We start from the raw sequence: 20,670 nt of genomic DNA, 5'->3' as shown, positions 1-20,670 counted from the left end.
CCCTCTCTTTCCCCCACCCTCTCTTTCCCCCACCCTCTCTTCCCCCCCTATCTTTCCCCCCTATCTTTCCCCCCTCTCTTTCCCCCCTCTCTTTCCCCCCTCTCTTTCCCCCACTTCCCCACCCTCTTTCCCCCCTCTCTTTCCCCCCTCTTTCCCCCACCCTCTCTTTCCCCCCTCTTTCCCCCACCCTCTCTTTCCCCCACCCTCTCTTCCCCCCCCCTCTCTTTCCCCCCCCCCTCTCTTTCCCCCCCCCTCTCTTCCCTCCCCCCCTCTCTTCCCTCCCCCTCTCTTCCCTCCCCCCCTCTCTTCCCTCCCCCCTCTCTTCCCTCCCCCCCTCTCTTCCCTCCCCCCCTCTCTTCCCTCCCCCCCCCTCTTCCCCCCCCTCTTCCCCCCCCTCTTCCCCCCCTCTCTTCCCCCCTCTCTTCCCCCCTCTCTTCCCCCCCTCTCTTCCCCCCCCTCTTCCCCCCCCCCTCTTCCCCCCCCCCTCTTCCCCCCCTCCCTTTTCCCCCCCTCCTCTTCCCCCCCTCCCTTTTCCCCCCCTCCCTTTTCCCCCTCTCCCTTTTCCCCCCTCTCTCTTTCCCCCCTCTTCCTCCCCTCTCTTCCCCCTCTCTCCCTCCCCTCTCTTCCCTCCCCTCTCTTCCCTCCCCTCTCTTCCCCCCCCTCTCTTCCCCCCCCACTCTTCCCCCCCCACTCTTCCCCCTCTCTTCCCCCCTCTCTTCCCCCCTCTCTTCCCCCCTCTCTCCCCCTCTCTTCCCCCCTCTCTTCCCCCCTCTCTTTCTCCCCTCTCTTCCCCCTCTCTTCCCCCCTCTCTTTCTCCCCCTCTCTTTCTCCCCCCCTCTCTTTCCCCCTCTCTCTTTCTCCCCCCCCTCTCTTTCCCCCCTATCTTCTCCCTCCCTCTTCCCCCCCCTCTCTTCCCCCCCCTCTCTCCCCCCCCTCTCTTCCCCCCCCCTCTCTTCCCCCCCCTCTCTTCCCCCCCCTCTCTTTCCCCCCTCTTTCTCCCCCCTCTCTTTCCCCCCTCTCTTTCTCCCCCCTCTCTTTCCCCCCTCTCTTTCTCCCCCCTCTCTTTCTCCCCCCCTCTCTTTTCCCCCCCCTCTCTTTCCCCCCCCTCTCTTTCCCCCCCCCCTCTCTTTCTCCCCCCCCCTCTCTTTCCCCCCCCCCTCTCTTCCCCCCCCTCCTCTCTTTCCCCCCCTCTCTTTCACCCCCTCTCTTCCCCCCCCCTCTGTCTTTTCTCTCCCCCTCTCTCTCTTTCTCTCCCCCTCTCTCTCTTTCTCTCCCCCTCTCTCTCTTTCTCTCCCCCTCTCTCTCTTTCTCTCCCCCTCTCTCTCTTTCTCTCCCCCTCTCTCTCTTTCTCTCCCCAGTCCTCAGTAACGTTTCTGACCTGCTGGGCTTGGACTCCTTCCAGCTCTCTGAGGTTTTGACCCAAAGATCGATGATCCTACGCGGTGAAGAGATCAGTTCTCCTCTTACAGTGGAGCAGGTGAGTGCATGATATGTCTCTTTTATTTATTTATTGTTTATTTACACACACAAGGACTCTTCTAAACTCCGCCTGCAATGTGTGTTATCAGAATGAGACTTTTCTAAACCCAAATGGGATTACGGCCAAATTCCCTCCACCTACAGTACTGCACACGACACTGTGAACTATTGTAATTACAGGGATTTATAGTGTAGCTCCCATAGATTTGCAATGCCCCTTATTCTGCGTAACCTCCCAGATCTCCAGGGTCAACCTAGGTGGTGGAAATGGAAGATTGCTGTCCTGGGGACCAGCATTTCATTGCTGAATAGCTGTGATCTTGCTTCTGTATGCTGGTGCTTCTGTCTCTTACCTGGTAATGCTGCCTTTCACTCCTTGTCTACCATACATGGGGTTCACTGGTTAGTATGTGTAGCCAGGGCCCCCAGACTGACCCTCACCTCCGTTGTGAGAGAATCAGGGAAGGTTGCACCGGAGGCTCCGTGTGCAGCCCGAGCATCCAGGGCGCCGCCATTTCTGTTTTCGCGCATGTGCAGTAGTCCTGTAGGCGACGACGACACCAGAGAGCAAGTGGTTGCGTGAGCCCGCGAATCACTGACCAACCAGAGGAGGTTTAGAGTAGGGGACTTCAAGTCCCATGAGCTTCAGCAGGACCATGTGAAGGCCGGGAGCCAATAGAGCGAGGAGACTGAGCAGGGAGAGGTTAGGAGGTTGCGCAGGGTAGCACGTTGGGCAGAGAAGACCGGGAAGGGGAAGAGGTAGGAGCTCAGTGTGTAGAGAGGCAAGTAGCCTCTACACTAGGCCTTCATACCCCAGGCCCAGATAGGCCCTGAGTCCCAGTCAAGTCTAGTTAATATAGGGACAGGCCCTAGAATAGGAACCTGTCACGTTAGTGTGTGTGTGGAGCTAGGGACACAGAGACTGTCACAGCTGCATCCCAGATGTTTGGGACCAGACCTCTCCAGAAGTACCATCAATCGCCAGGTGGGATCGGCCCGGAGGACATCACAGACAGCCCTACGTCGTCGGATCCTTTGTGAAGTCCGTTTGCGGGCCCGAGCGCTGTAACATCCAATAAAGTGCACCAACTATAACACTGTCCATATAGTGGCTGCGCAGTCACACACATACATTCACCTTGGGGGTTTATGGTGTGGGAACACGGTGAAGGGTCGCGTCCTGCGAGACGCGTTGGTTATTGTGTCTCCTTGAAGAGTAACATTAACAGGATTGATATATGCATGGTTATGGTTACCGCTAGTAAAGCTACTGTTTCTTTTATATGCTGTGTGAGTAGTATTGTGTTATTGTCCTGCGAGGAACAACTCCCGCTCTGCTGGGAGCCATCGCAGGTGGAGGCGCTGCACCTGGTAAGAGATTATCCCTACATATACATTGCCCCAGGCTCTCCGTGGCAGTGGCTTGGGCCCTGCGAGCCAACAGGTTAGACAGCATTGGTAGAATACTGTATTCAGAAGGAAACAGGGCTACATTTGGAGGCGCTGCTGAGATTACGACCTGGGGTGCCCAAAATTTTAATTTCATACAAATATCTGTTGAGAATGACTCTCCCCTCACGTGAGAGCATACATGACTGGGCGCGGCAGATGCACACGCCCGCACGCCGAGTGGTTGCAGTAAGTCAAGTACCTATGGCCTTACCTTTTTAGAGACGTTGCAAACTGCATTAAGGCAATTACCAGAATTTTCTAAAGCCCGCCTTGTGGATGTTCTAATAGACAAAGACTCTAAGTGAAATACCCTGCTCGTTGACTGTCGCAGAGACCTAGTTGTCATGGAGCCACCAGCCCCACAGTATTTGCAGCTCCCTAATTCCCCACCAGGCGGAAATCCATTTATCTACCCTTTAAGGGAAATCCAAACCGAAGTACCCAGGGAAGAATGTCATATGCCGGTATCAGTTACCTACCCAGAAAGGGAAGCAGGTAGTTGCCGGTTGGAACTCAGTTCTCCTGGTTCCAGTGCGTCAGAGGAAGCGGAACTGTAGAGATATGTTACAAAAGCTCATGGAAAAGATAAGCCAGTTGGCTTCCCCGCCAAGTTTACTGCCCCTTGTCGAGACGTTAACTCTGGCCCCTCAATCTCAAAATTATAGGAAGTTGAAGGCCTTCTCTGGAACCCTCCCCACACCTACTGGAGAAGAAGAGATAGAACCCTGGAAGGAACACACCTGGGGCGTTATGGAGGAATGATCATGTACCGAAGCCGTCAAACGCCAGCACCTCATGGAATGCTTGAGACCCCCTGCTTCTACTCTAGTCAGTATCCATCGGGAGCAACACTCTGACTTAACCTCCCGGATGATAGTGGAGTTTCTGACGGAGGCCTATGGAGTGGCGGAAGACGACGGAGCCCTGTAGGCTTAGTACTATGCTATCACCAAAAAGGAAGGGGAAGATTTGTCGGCTTTTATCCATCGTGTACAGATAGCGTTGGGACGCTTGCTTCACCGTAAGTTCGTCTTAGCCTCCCAAATGGATGAATACCTTCATAAGCAATATCTGCGGGGTTCCAGTCCAAATCACCCCATTGCTAACATGATTCGCGACAACCTCATCCGAGCGAGCCCGCCTACCTTCACTGGATTACTGCAACAGGTTAAGGAACACGAGGCTCATCTGTTGCTCCATTCTCCCCAGAAATCTAAAGCGTCTTCTAACCCTAAGAGCAAAGGATCTAGCGAAAAGGAGGAAACCTCGGTCAAAACAGTGTCAGACCGGCCGAAGTACCCTGGGAGGGCCTCCCCATCATACAACCGTCGTACGCCATCACGTGACCTGGCGTGTTATAAGTGTGGGAGGAAAGGGCACCTGTCCTCCGACTGCCATATGGGAGAACGCCGTGACCGGAGCCCGTCTCCCAAGAAGTTCCCTCCTAGCTCTATGCTTTGTGGGGTATACACAGCAGGTGGGAAGGGTCTCGGAGTCCCCTGAGCAACACGAGCTCCTCTCGACCATTGATCCAGCTAAATCCACTGCCGGTGATGACAACCCCACCCCTGATGGGAACACTCGAGTGGGACCTGTAGCCCTCAAACGCGTGTTAGTGGATGGTATCTATTCCCCGGCATTGCTAGACACAGGGTCCCAAGTGACCATCATATACCGAGGATTCTATGATCGGCATCTTCAGAAGAGGCAGCTGAAGTCTGCGGAACATATGAAAGTGAGGCGCTTGAGCAGTGAAGATTACCTTATCGATGGTATCGTAACGGTGTCACTAGAGATTCAACAGCTCAACACTGGGAAATCCCACCCCATGGAAGTGGAAGCCCTAGCGTGTCCGGAACCCCAGGATCTACCCAAATACCCAATCATTCTAGGGACTAACGCAGACATTGTGCGTGCTGTCATTTGAGCCGACCTACAAGAGACCAACGAATTGCCTATGTCCAACCTTCAGCTACAACTCATCCAGGTGGGAAGGGACCCTACGGTACTTACCCCCGATAGCTATGGATTGTTGTTCTGCGGACGAGCCGGGCTGACTGAAATTCCGCCAGGAGGAATACAGCGGATGTCCGCTTGGTGTTCATATACCGATCGAGATGAAAAAGAACATCTTTTCTCCTTGGAGAGCACCCCCGAGGAGGACGTTCGAAGAGGGTATAAAATAGTACCAGAATTACGTGATTGGACATCAGTCATTCCTCGTCGAACTTATGTGTCAGTACAGAATCGGTCACCCTTCACCATGGCTATAGATGCTGGACAAAAATTGGGTCGAATATATCCTGTCAGCTCGGTAGAAGAACTGTTCAGAGAGTCGGGCAGCCTCCAATGAGGATGACCTAGGATCAGTTCGGGGCACCCCATTATGAGGCTCAGCAATGGGCTCGCAATAGAGTGAAATCTGTTATCGTTATGTTCAGTGAGATGTACTATCTTATATAGAGCTATGATATGTTAAGTTGTACGTATTCATGCATTTTTATTATATAACCTGTGTTCAAGTTATGATCAGTTATGGTTATGCTGTTCCAAGCGTGGTCGTTGGATTCCACAAGGGGGAGGATGTTGCCAGGGCCCCCAGACTGACCCTCACCTCCGTTGTGGTGAGAGAGTCAGGGAAGGTTGCAGGGAGCGCTCCGGTGCACAGGAGGCTCTGCGGCGGCCCGAGCATCCAGTTCGCCGGCATTTCTGTATTTGCGCATGTGCAGTAGTCCTGTAGGCGACAACGACACCAGAGAGGTCGCGCATGCGCAGCAAGTGGTTGCGCGAGCGCGCGAAGCGCTGACCAACCAGAGGAGGTTTAGCGTAGGGGACTACAAGTCCCATGAGCCTCAGCAGGACCATGTGACGGCCGGGAGCCAATAGGGCGCGGAGACTTAGCAGGGAGAGGTTAGGAGGTTGCGCAGGGGAGCACGTTGGGCAGAGTAGACCGGGAAGGGGTAGGAGCTCAGTGTGTAGAGAGGCGAGTAGCTTCTACACTAGGCCCGCATACCCCCAGGACCAGATAGGCCCTGAGTTCCAGTCAAGTCTAGTTAATATAGGGACAGGCCCTAGAATAGGAACCTGTCACGTTGGTGTGTGTGGAGCTAGGGACACAGAGACTGTCACAGCTGCATCCCAGAGGTTTGGGACCAGACCTCTCCAGAAGTACCATCAATCGCCGGGTGGGATCGGCCCGGAGGACATCACAGACAGCCTCACGTCGTCGGATCCTTTGTGAAAACCGTTTGCGGGCCCGAGCGCTGCAGGTAACATCCAATAAAGTGCACCAACTATAACACTGTCCATATTAGTGGCTGCGCAGTCACACACATACATTCACCTTGAGGGTTTATGGTGTGGGGTATTGGACACGGTGTGGCAACACGGTGAAGGGTCACGTCCTGCGAGACGCGTTGGTTATTGTGTCTCCTTGAAGAGTAACATTAACAGGATTGATATATGCATGGTTATGGTTACCGCTAGTAAAGCTACTGTTTCTTTTATATGCTGTGTGAGTAGTATTGTATTATTGTCCTGTGAGGAGCAACTCCCGCTCTGCTGGGAGCCATCGCAGGTGGAGGCGCAACACCTGATAAGAGATTATCCCTATAAACATTGCCCCAGGCTCTCTGTGGCAGAGGCTTAGGGCCCTGCGAGCCAACAGGTTAGACAGCATTGGTAGTATACTGTATTCAGAAGGAAACAGGGCTACATATGGTTAAGATCTCGAGTGCAGAAGGTTGTGGGAGAGTTTGGCAAACCAGTCCAAACTCATTTCTCGGGGGTTTTCATTCGAAATCCAAAATTAAAATGGATTATTTAAAATCTCTCTTAAGAAGGCTCGGTTTTACAGATGTTCTGTAATCCTCCGGCGTTTTTAACGTAAATCCGCGGTCCTTGGTTATTTCTAATAGGTTGTCGTATTGTAAGAAAAAAGTGCGCCGGATTAATCAGTCGTAGTAATTTAAGAGCCCGTCGGCTGATTAATCCGCCATTAAAAATAATTGACGATCCAAGTTAATAATATATCACAGAACAGAAACCTGGCCATGATGACGACCAGACTACACAACTGAAACGCCAGTCAATCACGGGTTAATGCCTAGTTAATGGTTCTGCAAAAACTTTTTATTAAGAAAATAATGTATTCATTTTTAAGCTATAATACTACAGCTGCAACAGCCTAACCAGCCCGCAGCTAAACCCTGTGATAAATGGCTTCAGCTTGAGGCTGCAGATCTATTTATACTCCTTGGTTCCTCCTCCTCCCCGGGCCAAGGGAACCGACCAATCCGTGTCGAAGCCAAATCCGCAGATATTTCTTGTCCATCTCCAGTCGTGGGTTTGATTCTAGCATCAGCCACTTACCCCAACTGTGTGACTCGGTGCAGGTTCTTTTTGTTGTTCCCGTCTCCCCGGCACCATAAAATAGTAACTTTAAAAAAAAAAAATGTTGGTACAAGGTCTCATTGTGCCAACATCGCTCTTTACTGCTGTGCAGTAACTTAGGGGTTCTCAACCCCAGTCCTGAAGCCCCGTCCCCAACAGGTCAGGTTTTGAGGATATCCCTGCTTCAGCACAGGTGGCTCAATCTTGAGCCACCTGTGCTGGAGCAGAGACTGATTGAGCCACCTGTGCTAAGGCTGGGCTAATTGAGCCACCTATGCTGAAGCAGGGATATCCTCAACCTCACCTGTTGGCGCAGGGGGTGGGCGGTGCGAATGAGGACTGGAGTTGGGCACCCCTAATAATGAAGTACTATGGTTCTATTACATAGGTCCAGCCTCTTTCTCCCTCCAATGTCTTCTCTCTCATGTATACTGTGTCTCTGTAACAGGCCACAGACTCCCGGGACTCCCTTGCTATGGCGCTGTATGCGCAGTGCTTCTCCTGGCTCATCGGGAAGATAAACGCTCGCGTCCGAGGCAAAGAGAACTTCAGGTCCGTGGGGATTCTGGATATTTTCGGCTTTGAGAATTTCCAGGTATTCTATAATGTGCCGACGCCGTCAGACTCCCTCAGCCCCGTTATAAACAGAATTCGAACCTTTTGCAATGGAGGAAGCTCCACTCTTTGTTGCGACGCCCGCTTGTATCGCTACAAGAGGGTCTCGTGCCCCGCTGTCCGACGCACAGCACTGCGGTTATCTCTGTACTTCTCTATCAAAACAGAATTTGGAATGTTCCATTCTTTGAGGTGTATCCAGGGTTGCCACCACTCCGGGTCTCACCGGGAGACTACGAGTTTTGGCCACGTATCTCCGGGTTTGCCTAGCAAAACCTCCGGGTAGTGGCAACCCTGGGCGGGCGGAAACGTCTCTCGGCATCTTCCCCCTACAACTAATGGCTGCATGGCGTCCCGTTGCCGTGCCAACGGGAACGCCACGGGACGTAACGGCATCACGGGATGCCCGTTGCCACGACAACGAGACGCCGGCGCCACGTTGTCATGGCAACGTGGCGCCGCATGACGACGTGACATCATGTAGTGTCCCGTTTCATGACAACGCAGCGCCATTTGACACCGTATTGAAGAGAGTTGCAGGGGGAAGATGCCGGGAGAACGTCAGGGGTAAATGCTTTATTTAAAAAAAATAAGAAGAAAAATCTCCCGGTTGGCCTTCAGTCGTAGGTGGCAGCCCTGCGTGTACCGTGCATTTTTATTTTAAGCTGACCTTTGATGTTGTCCATTTTTTTTTTTTTTTTTTTTTAAAGGGACTGTGTGCTTTTATATGACGTAAGAAAACAAGTGGCATCTGCCTTAATGTGTGATTTTGAAGTGGGTTCATCCGTGACAGGATTCCTGGAAGTCAGAAGGGCTTGGCATTAGACTTTCAGAAATCCAGGATGTGAGATGCCACGTGATTACTTTAAAAGGGATTGGTCACTAACTCCTGTATGAGCCAAAGAAAAGCATAACATGTTATCACACATACTCTCCAAATTTGAATCTGGTTCCGTTGGTATTTGGGAAGCACAGACCTGTTCCAGTGTTTCGTGGATTTGCAGAATTGAGGTTTCCTGGACAGATCATCATTGTATATGGAGAGAAATATGAAAAGCTGCCGGCTGGGGACCGTCCTTCTGCATTAGTAGAGGAATATCAGTAAAATAATGCATGATACTCCAGTGGTCTTGTACAAATGAAGAGTCGATTTATTAAATCGACTTTTCGGTCCTAATAGGGACCTTTTTACAAGATCTTGAATTTCTTTCTACCGGGATTCTCAACTCCAGTCCTCAAGACACCCCCCCAACAGGTCAGGTTTTCAGGATATCCATGCTTCAGCACAGGTGGCTCAGTCGAAGACCTGTGCTGAAGCAGGGATATCCTGAAAACTTGACCAGTTAGGGGGTCTTGTTTACTGGCGTTTAGAACACCTGCCTTACTGGATGTACTTGATGTGTCTCCAGTGCCCCATCCTTGGGGATCAACATTGAAGTGACCGGTTCTGAGGGTCTTCTGGTTACTTGAAACAAGATGTCCTGGATCTCACAGGACCCTGGATCGGCGTTTGTCCGTGTTTTGTGGTTATTTTTTATTCCTGTTTGATATCTTCAGGTGAATCGATTTGAGCAGTTTAACATTAACTACGCCAATGAGAAGCTGCAGGAATATTTCAACAAGCACATTTTCTCCTTGGAGCAGCTGGAATACAACAGGTAGGGAGTGGGGAAGGGTCTTGGAGGTTGTGTGAGAGCCAGAGGTCGCTCGGCTGAAGTGCAGAGGTCAATGTTCACCTGTAGCACCAACAAATTGCAATCTTGTACTGGTCACTCTAGCACTGATGGGGGAAATCATTCCTGCTGGCACTTCTTGTTAATGTGCACTTCATACATTGTATAATGGTACCAAGTATCTCTTAAAGAAGGTAATGTGGGAGGTTGAGAAAGATTACAGGTTTCTTCTGTACTGCTGTAGTTCATATCTGTTTTTAGCTCTCTGGCTGATGTTCTATATCTGCTGAATCGGCCATTCGGGCTATTTTTGGCTGAAAATCCACTTTGAAATATCTATGGATTTTGGGAGAACACAACATCGCAATTTAGCCACAATTGCAGATCTAGAATTACCCCCGTTGTCTCTCCTCTCTGCTGCTCTCATGCCCTCGTCTCTCTCTCTCTCCTCTGCTGCTCTCATGCCCTCGGCTCTCTCTCTCTCCTCTGCTGCTCTCATGCCCTCGGCTCTCTCTCTCTCCTCTGCTGCTCTCATGCCCTCTCTCTCCTCTCTCTGCTGCTCTCATGCCCTCGGCCCTCTCTCTCCTCTCTCTGCTGCTCTCATGCCCCCGGCCCCGTCTCTCCTCTCAGCTGCTCTCATGCCCTCGGCCCTCTCTCTCCTCTCTCTGCTGCTCTCATGCCCTCGGCCCTCTCTCTCCTCTCTCTGCTGCTCTCATGCCCCCGGCCCCGTCTCTCCTCTCAGCTGCTCTCATGCCCTCGGCCCCGTCTCTCCTCTCTCTGCTGCTCTCATGCCCCCGGCCCCATCTCTCCTCTCTGCTGCTCTCATGCACTCGGCCCTCTCTCTCCTCTCTCTGCTGCTCTCATGCACTCGGCCCTCTCTCTCCTCTCTCTGCTGCTCTCATGCACTCGGCCCTGTCTCTCCTCTCTCTGCTGCTCTCATGCCCTCGGCCCTCTCTCTCCTCTCTCAGCTGCTCTCATGCCCTCTCTCTCCTCTCTCTGCTGCTCTCATGCCCTCGGCCCTCTCTCTCCTCTCTCTGCTGCTCTCATGCACTCGGCCCTCTTTCTCCTCTCTGCTGCTCTCATGCCCTCGGCCCTCTCTCTCCTCTCTCTGCTGCTCTCATGCACTAGGTCCTCTCTCTCCTCTCTCTGCTGCTCTCATGCCCTCTCTCTCCTCTCTCTGCTGCTCTCATGCACTCGGCCCTCTCTCTCCTCTCTCTGCTGCTCTCATGCCCTCGGCCCTCTCTCTCCTCTCTCTGCTGCTCTCATGCACTAGGTCCTCTCTCTCCTCTCTCTGCTGCTCTCATGCCCTCTCTCTCCTCTCTCTGCTGCTCTCATGCACTCGGCCCTCTCTCTCCTCTCTCTGCTGCTCTCATGCACTCAGCCCCGTCTCTCCTCTCTGCTGCTCTCATGCCCTCGGCCCCGTCTCTCCTCTCTCTGCTGCTCTCATGCACTAGGTCCTCTCTCTCCTCTCTCTGCTGCTCTCATGCACTCGGCCCCGTCTCTCCTCTCTCTGCTGCTCTCATGCACTCGGCCCCGTCTCTCCTCTCTCTGCTGCTCTCATGCCCTCGGCCCCGTCTCTCCTCTCTGCTGCTCTCATGCCCTCAGCCCCGTCTCTCTCCTCGCTGCTGCTCTCATGCCCTCGGCCCCGTCTCTCCTCTCTGCTGCTCTCATGCCCTCGGCCCCGTCTCTCCTCTCTGCTGCTCTCATGCCCTCGGCCCCGTCTCTCCTCTCTCTGTTGCTCTCATGCCCTCTGCCCTCTCTCTCCTCGCTGCTGCTCTCATGCCCTCGGCCCTGTCTCTCCTCTCTGTTGCTGTCATGCCCTCTGCCCTCTCTCTCCTCGCTGCTGCTCTCATGCCCTCGGCCCCGTCTCTCCTCTCTCTGCTGCTCTCATGCCCTCTGCCCTCTCTCTCCTCGCTGCTGCTCTCATGCCCTCTGCCCTCTCTCTCCTCGCTGCTGCTCTCATGCCCTCGGCCCCGTCTCTCCTCTCTCTGCTGCTCTCATGCCCTCTGCCCTCTCTCTCCTCGCTGCTGCTCTCATGCCCTCGGCCCTGTCTCTCTCCTCGCTGCTGCTCTCATGCCTTGGGTATAAATCACTCTTCTTTCTCACTCAGGGAAGGGATACACTGGGAAGCCATTGAGTGGATGGACAATGCCGAGTGCTTGGATCTGGTAGAGAAGGTGAGGTTCTTGCTGTATACATGGCTATCATAGCTCGGTGTGTGCAGGCGAATGGCTATGTGTTGGAGGTACAATGAAAACTAATAGAACACCTTATTATGTTGCACATAAATTACTAAGAATCTCGCTAAGTACCTCTTCCACTTGGTACAGGTAGTATCAGGAAGAAGAGTTATGTGTTTGAATATAAGGCAGATTGGCGTGTGTTCCACAGCTAAGCTTCTCTGAGTATTCTGTTGGTGAGATCGGCTTTTTGGGGGCAGGTTATATAGGGGTGATGGTGCCCTGGGGAGGGAGTGGATTAGTCTGATGAATCCCATGGCTGTGCTATTTTCTCTAACTATCTCTTTCGTTTGACTGTAGAAATTAGGGTTGTTGGCTCTGATTAATGAGGAAAGTCGTTTCCCTAAAGGCACCGACTTCACCCTGCTAGAAAAGCTCCACAATCAGCATGCGGTGAGCCTTGGCAAACATGTCATATATTTATATATACCAACGTGTGTGTGTGTGTGTGTGTGTGTGTGTGTGTGTGTGTGTGTGTGTGTGTGTGTGTGTGTGTGTGTGTCACAACAAAAGTCTTATCTACCAACTTGTTTTTTTTTTTTAATTTTCTTGGAACTGTTAAAAAAAAAAAAAAAAGATATATATTATTTAGAACTTTTTGTAACGCGCTACTCGCGAAGAAAACTCCGTACTAGAGCGCGTGTAAGAACTTAGGTGGCACACTCATCCCAGACCTACAACCGGGACCTACTGAAAACCTATTGGGAGATGACGAAGAAGACCTACAAAGGGCAGAAAGTGTGTGTGTGTGTGTGTGTGTGTGTGTGTGTGTGTGTGTGTGTGTGTGTGTGTGTGTGTTTTTTTCATGTGTATCTCTCGGTCTTGAGCAACTCTTGATTGCTTAATGTCCCAATGTAATGCAGATGTTTTCTGTGTGTCCCAGAATAACCCCCATTACGTGAAACCTCGAGTAACTGAGCACCAGTTTGGAATCAAGCACTATGCGGGGGAGGTGAGTGTTACCAGGGCAGGTAATTAGCTTCTTCATGTGATGCTTCTATCTCCCGGGCGTGACCGGTCCTGGTGATTTTATGTGCTGAACACTGTATCAACCAATGCCTGCTGGGAGGGGAAATAATCTCCATTACACAGACATGCAGAGCTAATTTATAGCGCTGTACAGCTTACAAATCTGCTTCCCTCGGGCGCATGCACATTGTTCCTGTAAATACTGGAATATATAGGGGATTGTGCCACTGTAAAAGATTGTGTTTGTCTTGTTGATAGCAGTGTTTTAACCTTTGTTGATCGCTTGTGTGTGTGTGTGTGTGTGTGTGTGTTACACCATCATTTCAATTCACTGCAGACCCTTGATTACTGGTGTAAGTGTCTTTATTCACCTGAATGTAAAAGTCTCGCCCCGACCTCCTGCTCTGACTTCAGGTGACGTATGATGTACAAGGGTTCCTAGAGAAGAACAGGGATACGTTTCGGGATGATGTTTTGAACATGTTGAGGGACAGCAGGTGGGTACATATGGAATGTGACAATTACACTTTTTTTTTTTAATGTTTATTTTCTCAGCACCAATCACCTTTGGAGATTTAACTGGTACTATTCCTCCAGCCACAATACCCAGCTTTCTTTGTCCCTTTCTGACCCCAAGTCCACATTTTCTGCCATCACTTTTTGTCTACAAATCAGATATGTGATTTTTCAAATCAATAAATACAAGTGGACTGGAACTAGAATCCAGCTAATAAAGGATATTTGGCGTTTCCCTGCTCATTAATATATATTTTTTAAAGGCGGCAGCTTGTGTTTTATTTGTGGGAGAGGTCCGTTGTTAAGACCAAACCCAGTTATTGCTAACTCCTCTCGGGCTACAATTTAAGGCTTATACATCTTCTTTTACCATCTAGGCTGGATTTCATCTATGATCTCTTTGAAAAAGTCTCCAGCAGAAGCAGCGAGGAGACTCTGAAGATGGGAACACAGAGGAAGAAACCTACAGTGAGCTCCCAGTTCAGGGTAAGTGTTGGGGAGACCCCCTCTGCTCTCACCCTCCCTCCCCCACACTCTTTCCTCCCCCTCCTTACCCGCTCTCCCTCTCCCCCCCCCCCCTCCTTCCCCACTCTCCCCCCCTCCTCCTTCCCCACTCTCCCCTCCCCCTCCTTCCCCACTCTCCCCCCCGCTCCTCCTTCCCCACTCTCCCCCCCCTCCTTCCCCACTCTCCCCCCCCTCCTTCCCCACTGTCCCTCTCTCCTCCCCCCCGTTCTCCCTCTTTCTCCTTCTCCCCCTTTCCCCCTCCTCCTCCTTCCCCCCTCCTCCTCCTGCCCTCCTCCTCCTGCCCTCCTCCTCCCCTCCTCCTCCTGCCCTCTGTTCTGGGTGACTGCAAAATGCACATGGGAACAGCAATGTGTTTGGAAGGCATGCTTCTGCTTTATACATATTTAACCCCTTTGATGCCAGAACACGTCATTAAAAATAATCATTATTTTCCTATTTTTATTTCGTATATCCTTACATTCACAAAACCATTGTGCCGTACAAACCATCTGTCATAAAACCATGGAACTGCATTCAAAATAATCTTGCGTAGTGATCGCAATGTGTTTTTTTAGCACCTCCCACACAGTGTATCACTAGGGAAGAGAAGATAGTGCTCACTTTAATGAATAACCCCCCAGTATATGCATTAAAGTGTGATAGTGCCAGTCGGGTCACTATGGAATGCAAAGTCCCGCTGACTGTAATGGGAGCTTCCATGCGACAGTGCGCTAGTCGGCACTATTGCAGTTGAATGAATAACCCCCCGGGTGCGTTTGTGCTGAATCCCGTGTCTGTGTTTGTAGGAATCTCTTCATTCCCTCATGGCCATGCTCAACACCTCCAACCCCTTCTTCATCCGCTGCATAAAACCCAACACAGAGAAGGTGAGTACAGACCGGGACTGCGGTTCTAGCGGTGCTTTTCTAGAACGTCTGGTTCCCTCATTCTGAAATAAGTGTGGGGGGGAAGCGGGGGAGGGGTTTGGAGTGAAGATCAGAGGGGGGGTGGGGGTGTCATTCAGAAAATGTTAAGAAGTAGACCAAGTAAGGGGCTGGTCATGTTTGGAAATCCCCTAAAATAACAGACTGCAACATATATTTAGCAAATGGAGCCCTCTTTAGAACGTTTTGGGGGTCTGCTTCAGCATAGTGGCTCAGTCATTGCAGGGATAACCTTAAAACCTGACCTGTTGGTGGCTCTTTAGAACTGGAGTTGACCACCCCTGTTCTGGGTTATAGCCTTTTCTTTTCTCCCAGCCCGCTGGCTCCACAGACCTCGAGCCTCAGGGGGAATTCCGCATGCAACGTCTCCTGCAGTCTGAAGTCTCTGCTGTGCAGTACCGGGTTTAAAGACCGCCAGAGAGTCTCTACTGCAGGGGGACCGCACGAGGCCTCTGTACTCCATCTTACCTTGGCTCAGAAGATGTGTTGCTGTGGCGACGTGGTGTCAAATGATGCCGCGGGATCACGTGACGTCACATGACTCGCAGCGCCATTTGACACTGCTTCTTCATAGCAACACAGGGTCACGTGACGTCACATGCCTCCATGGCATCATTTGATGCTCTAGGAAGGTAAGGGGGGCGCGAACACGGCAGGAGTGCTGGCAGGGGTGCGCAGCACCAAAACTTTGCAAACCCCTGCTGTACTGAATGATGTAGGTTCCAAATCGCAGCTCCAAACCTTATGTGTTTCACCAGTACTTTGTCTTCCTCTGAGGAAGCGGGCAGTGAGAAAAGACTGCAGTGACTGTTCATGGAGGGCGCGGGTGTCCCTACATAACACCCACTGTCTATCTGGAATCTAGAGGCGACACAGATCTAGTCCTCCCTGCTCCTTAGTCTCAGAATAGGCATTATATAAGACATTTAGTTCCAATATTGTTGTATTGTTCGCTAGGCTTGTAGTGAATAGATCTCAAACCGTCATGGTGAGCTTGTTGTGGTTTTCCACGATACCTTAGTGTCCTGTTGTGCTGCCGTTTGTGTACAACGATGAGGCGCTCAGTGGTACACTAGTTTCTGGTGATCCTTTCCGTTGTGCTGTGATCATGGTGCCTTTTTTGTACATGCCTTAATATGGTTTGTGGTCAAATGGGGCTGTTGTCTTCTGTCTGCGATTGTTAACAATACTTTATCACCCTCCCGGATGTCCAAATACGTCTCTCTCCCCCTGTGTATTTCTTCATCTGTTCTTTACATGTAGCTTCTCGGAGTGCTCTGATGATCTGGTGGTGTTTCTTGTTTGAAGTTGTGGGAGTCTTGTTCTGATCGTTCTGCTAGATGAGTTGTGATGGGCACTTGTTGGTGATTCAGTGTGAGGTGTTCCTGTAGTCTCTGAGGACTTGACACAGTGTTTGTGGTAGTGACTGGTTGACTTGTTGAGCTGTCTGAGTGTGGCCATGAATCTCTCCACCATTCCATTTGCCGGTGGCCAAAACGGATTTACTGTTCTGTGTCTGAAACCCATATAGTGAGCAAATTTGGCAAAGTTCGTCCCATTGAATGGGGGACCATTATACGATTTCACTATCTATGGTATTCCCTATCGCATAAATATTTTGTCCAGGGCGGGTATGACTGCTGTGTCCGCTGTCGAAGATTTGATCTCTATTTCTGGGTAGCTTGAGTATTAGTCCATCATGACCATAATGTATTCGCTGGAGGTAAGCGGTACCAGAGAAGTCGATCTCTACTTCTTGCCAGACATTCTCTGGTAGTTGTGACATGAGTAGGGGTTCAGGTCGTGGGATGGTGTTTGTGCTCTGACACGTGGCTGTCCTCCATCATTTTGTCCAGCGACGGGAACCAGACTTTGTTTTTCTTGGCTGCCACTACATCTCGGTGACTCTTGTGTGTGACGTCAATGATTCTTTGTCGTAGTGCCTGTGGCATTACTAGTATGGTTCCTCTGATGACAATTCCGTTGATGGAGATGGACACCTCCTGTGTGTATTTGCACGTCCCTTCGTTGTGTGCACATTGACAATGTACCTCCACCTCTGCTCCTGTGTTAGTTGGATCACCTTTTGTATCGTTTCATCATCCCTGGATGCAGCTGCTATCTGAGCTAGTTTTACTGGTTGTGGGGTGGTGTGCTCCATGACGAAATTGATGTCTTCCTTGGCTATGAATTGAGGTGAGTTTGAGCTGGGTAGTGGGTGTCGTTATATGTTGTCCGCTGGATTATGTTCCTTTCCTGTCTCTCTGAATAATCTCGGAGTCCTATTTATGCAGCCTTGATCCCCATCGCTCTATTCTTGGCGGCATTGTTTATGTTGAGTGCTTGGTTATCTGTAATAATTGTGAATTACTTTCCATACAAGAACAGATGTTCACACAGATGTTCATACTACTGCCCGGCTCTCTCTCTCAGTGAGACTGTGACTGCCATTATATGATTTTTCGTGGTGTCTCTTCCAGGTCGATGTTGTATTAATATTGCACCCAATCCTACAGGACTGGCATCTTGTACTAGCTCCGTGCACAGTGTTGGATCAAAGTAGGTCATGATCTCTGCTCTTGTTATTCTAAGTTTTATGTTGTCAAGTACCTCTTGGCATGCCTGAGACGAGATGTATGTCTTCTCTTGTCTGGTGAGTTCTCTCTGCGAGGTGCTGACAGTGGCATAGTCCTGTATGTATCTGGAGCAATATCTCGCCATGACTAGGAATGATTGCAGTGTATTGATGTGCCGGGGTAGAGGCAATTGCTGTGACTTTGGTAAGGTCCGCTTGTCTGCCCCCAGATGAGAAGATATGTCTATAGAATTGTAGTTGTATTTTGTTGAGTTCACACTTTTTTGGAGTTAAAGTTAAGTTAGCATGTTGTACTGCTTCACACACCTGTTCCAGTGTTATCATGTTTTTCTCTCATTTTCCCAAAAACCTTATCACTGTAATTGAAACAATGTGGGATGTGGCGGATCACCTTCCAAATAGCTTCCTGGAATATTTATGCGGCTTAGCAGATGCCAAAGCTTAGTTTCTTGCATCTGAAAAGACTTAAGCGAGTGGTGAAAGTGGATATGAATCTGGACTCCAGGTGTAGTTCCAACTGGTGGTGAAAAAATAGTGGCTCCATTCAACAGATGGATCATGCCATGTATGGTTGGTGAGGGTTGTCTGTCTCTTTTGATTAGCCATGTTGGGCAAACACATGGTAATGCGGATTTGACCTCCTGGCTGTCTCTTGGGCACTGGTACAATTGGTGTTACCCATGGAGTTGGTCCTGTTACTCGATCAATGATGTATTGACAGTGTAGGCTCAGGATTTCTTCTGCTACTTGTAATTGTAGGTGAAAAGGTTATCTTCTGTGATGCTGAACTACTGGAGGTGACAGTGTCATAAATGTGTAGAGTTATTTGTGTATCCCACAGGTTTCTCAATCTTTGGAATAGACTTGTAAATTTGTCCAGGATTGTGGTTGGTGTTTCGCATTATATGTGAGCGCTATGAGTCCCAAACTTTGTGCTGTGTAGAAACTGAGGAGACATCCAGTGACGGCATGGTCATCTATGATGTGTTTTTGTTGGCTCTTGTGTTTTATGGCCAATGTAAATTTTCCTTGGCACAGTAGGGGTACGTCTGACATATATGAGTATATGCGGATGCGCGTGGTTTCTTGTTGGTTTTGATCGTATGCTGTATGTTTTTGCCTCTATTGGTTTCACTGTGGCACCTGTAACAATTAGGAATTTGGTGGTGGTTTCTCCCACTAGGCAGATGGTAGGGCCTTTGACTTGTTGAGTTTCTCTCCTGTCTGATAAGCATGTAGGTGTATGCTCACTCTGGTGACCTAGAGCGTGAGCAACTGGTGTCCTGGGTCTGGAGCAGGGTGAGCTGGGAATTTTGCGGGGCCTCTTACCTTGTCTTCCAACAATGCAGGGTCATGACGTTGCGGCATCCTGTTCCTGTCAATATGCTGTCAGTGCCTCTTTCAGCATGTAGAGGTCTTTCCTTTGTTCCTCAGGCAGGGTGGATATCCGTGCACTGAATTCTGGGCCAGCATAGTCTTTTAGTAGGCTGAATTGCTGGATTTCTATTTCCAGGTCCATAGCTTGCATTAGAGCATCGACATCCTCTAACCACCTGATCCACCGTGGGCCCAAGTTGTGCGTTTGTGTCATGTCAAATCTTGGGTGAGCCTGGAGCAGGTGTATGTGTGACATTATGGCAGCTTGTTCTGTAAAATTGCTTTTCTTGTTTCTGTTAAATTGCAGGGTATTTATCTTTGTTTTCTTGTATTTATTGTGTGGTCTTTTTCAAAGTGGCGACCGATTTTTCCTTGAGTGGTTCCAGCTATCTGTAAAGCCAATTCTAAAATGGCCACTGTTTTTTTTCTGTTTGCCCTGGCTATGGTTATTGTTCTTTTCTTGCCCGTTTAACATGGCCACCGCATGTTCTCATAGTGCAGGCTGCTTGTGTATTGAGTCCAGCCCAAGATGGCCACGTCTTCTCGTGTCTATTCAGTGTCGCGTGTATAAATTGGTTTCTCTGGTTATTCTCCCTGTGGTGACGCCTTAATATATGTGCACCTCTCCTGTGGTGCTACTATTTTCTTACGCAGGTTTTCCAAATCCTCTTCTCGCTGCATTTTCTGTCTTCTCGACTCTGATGGGGTTTCTTGTTCCTGTGAAACCCCATCCTCGTCGCCAGGGTCCTGTTGCGCTCCCCTGTATGTGAACAATGATGAGGTATTAACTACCTCTACTTTAGTACTATCAAATAAAGATATAATGTAATGTAGCTCTTCTTCTACACGTCCTATTCCCTCTTTGCCCTGTACTTGTTTCCAATCATAGTCCTTCCTCCCTTCTCTGCTGAAGCAAGGGTCAACGGTGATGCCCCTTACTTGTGGTGTTGGTTTGTGGAGCGGATGCCTTTTGCCTGCAGGCCACTACACCTAGGAAACTTGTTTTAAATCTGGTACTAAGTCCTGCATTGCTTCTTTGTTCTAATTTGTGCAGATTCCTTGTTCTTACCTCCGTTGCCCACACCTAAGCATTTTCCTTTTTTACAGCTGCCAAACACGTTTAACCCAGAAGTGGTTTTGAACCAGTTGCGATACTCCGGAATGCTGGAGACGGTGAAGATCCGGAGAGCTGGATTTCCTGTGCGCAGACAGTATCAGGATTTTGTGAGCAGGTGAGATCCTCAATGTTCAAACATTGACCAATTACCCCTTCTTGTACTGATGGCATTGGCTCTGCAGTTTTTTAGCCTTTTAGGGTTTAGTTGAAAGTTATAGAACGGGCTATCTAAGCTAGTTACTCAGTTTGAGTTGCTAAGCAGCAATGCCTTTGTGTATTGTAATTGCAGCATTTATTGGTGTCGGAGATGCATACTACTTAATAATTATTAATAAGTTGCTTCCTTGGATGCTGACACACCCACTTCACTGAGGGTTTAGTAGAAATTGTCCAGTGCAGTATAAGTAAAGGCTTGATAATCAAAGACCAAAGTTGGGTTTATCGCATTGTAGAACCTTATTTCTGTACTTTAAGCACAGAGATAACGGCGGGATGGAAAGACTTTTACTTCCATGAAAAAAATTATCACTCATAATCATTACATTGTATACAGACTGACCACTCCCCATAATCAATCCTGGTACAGAATATGCCTTCTCGCACATGGATGCTGTTATCTTTTATCTGATCTGTCACCCCATCAATCGGGATAGGGATCATTATTATTTTGAATATTCATTACTGACTGGTGCGGTTTAGCAGCACATAATTAAGTAAACGCCTCTATCTATATTTCAATGCACCGTGTGATTACTTGACGCTCTCCTACCCACGATTGGAATTTTGTTCATTATGT

The 20,670-nt window shown here is 49.8% G+C and overlaps 1 protein-coding gene across 1 annotated transcript in view; it reads left to right on the top strand.

Moving 5' to 3' along the window:
• Positions 1-1,361: 1,361 nt before the first annotated feature.
• The window catches only part of LOC142499732 (unconventional myosin-X-like), a 42,563-nt gene continuing 23,254 nt past the window's right edge, over positions 1,362-20,670 (top strand). Inside the window, exons 1-10 of the mRNA XM_075609547.1 lie at positions 1,362-1,477; positions 7,772-7,918; positions 9,496-9,596; positions 11,722-11,788; positions 12,152-12,244; positions 12,735-12,803; positions 13,235-13,317; positions 13,714-13,822; positions 14,647-14,727; positions 19,865-19,989. Coding sequence (XP_075465662.1) covers positions 1,430-1,477; positions 7,772-7,918; positions 9,496-9,596; positions 11,722-11,788; positions 12,152-12,244; positions 12,735-12,803; positions 13,235-13,317; positions 13,714-13,822; positions 14,647-14,727; positions 19,865-19,989 — 923 coding nt within the window. The 5' untranslated portion in view covers positions 1,362-1,429. The remainder of the gene's footprint in view (positions 1,478-7,771; positions 7,919-9,495; positions 9,597-11,721; positions 11,789-12,151; positions 12,245-12,734; positions 12,804-13,234; positions 13,318-13,713; positions 13,823-14,646; positions 14,728-19,864; positions 19,990-20,670) is intronic.

This window comes from Ascaphus truei, chromosome 7, assembly GCF_040206685.1.
Source record: "Ascaphus truei isolate aAscTru1 chromosome 7, aAscTru1.hap1, whole genome shotgun sequence".
NCBI classification, from domain to species: Eukaryota; Metazoa; Chordata; class Amphibia; order Anura; family Ascaphidae; genus Ascaphus; species Ascaphus truei.
This window is presented reverse-complemented; position numbering and strand designations above follow the sequence as displayed.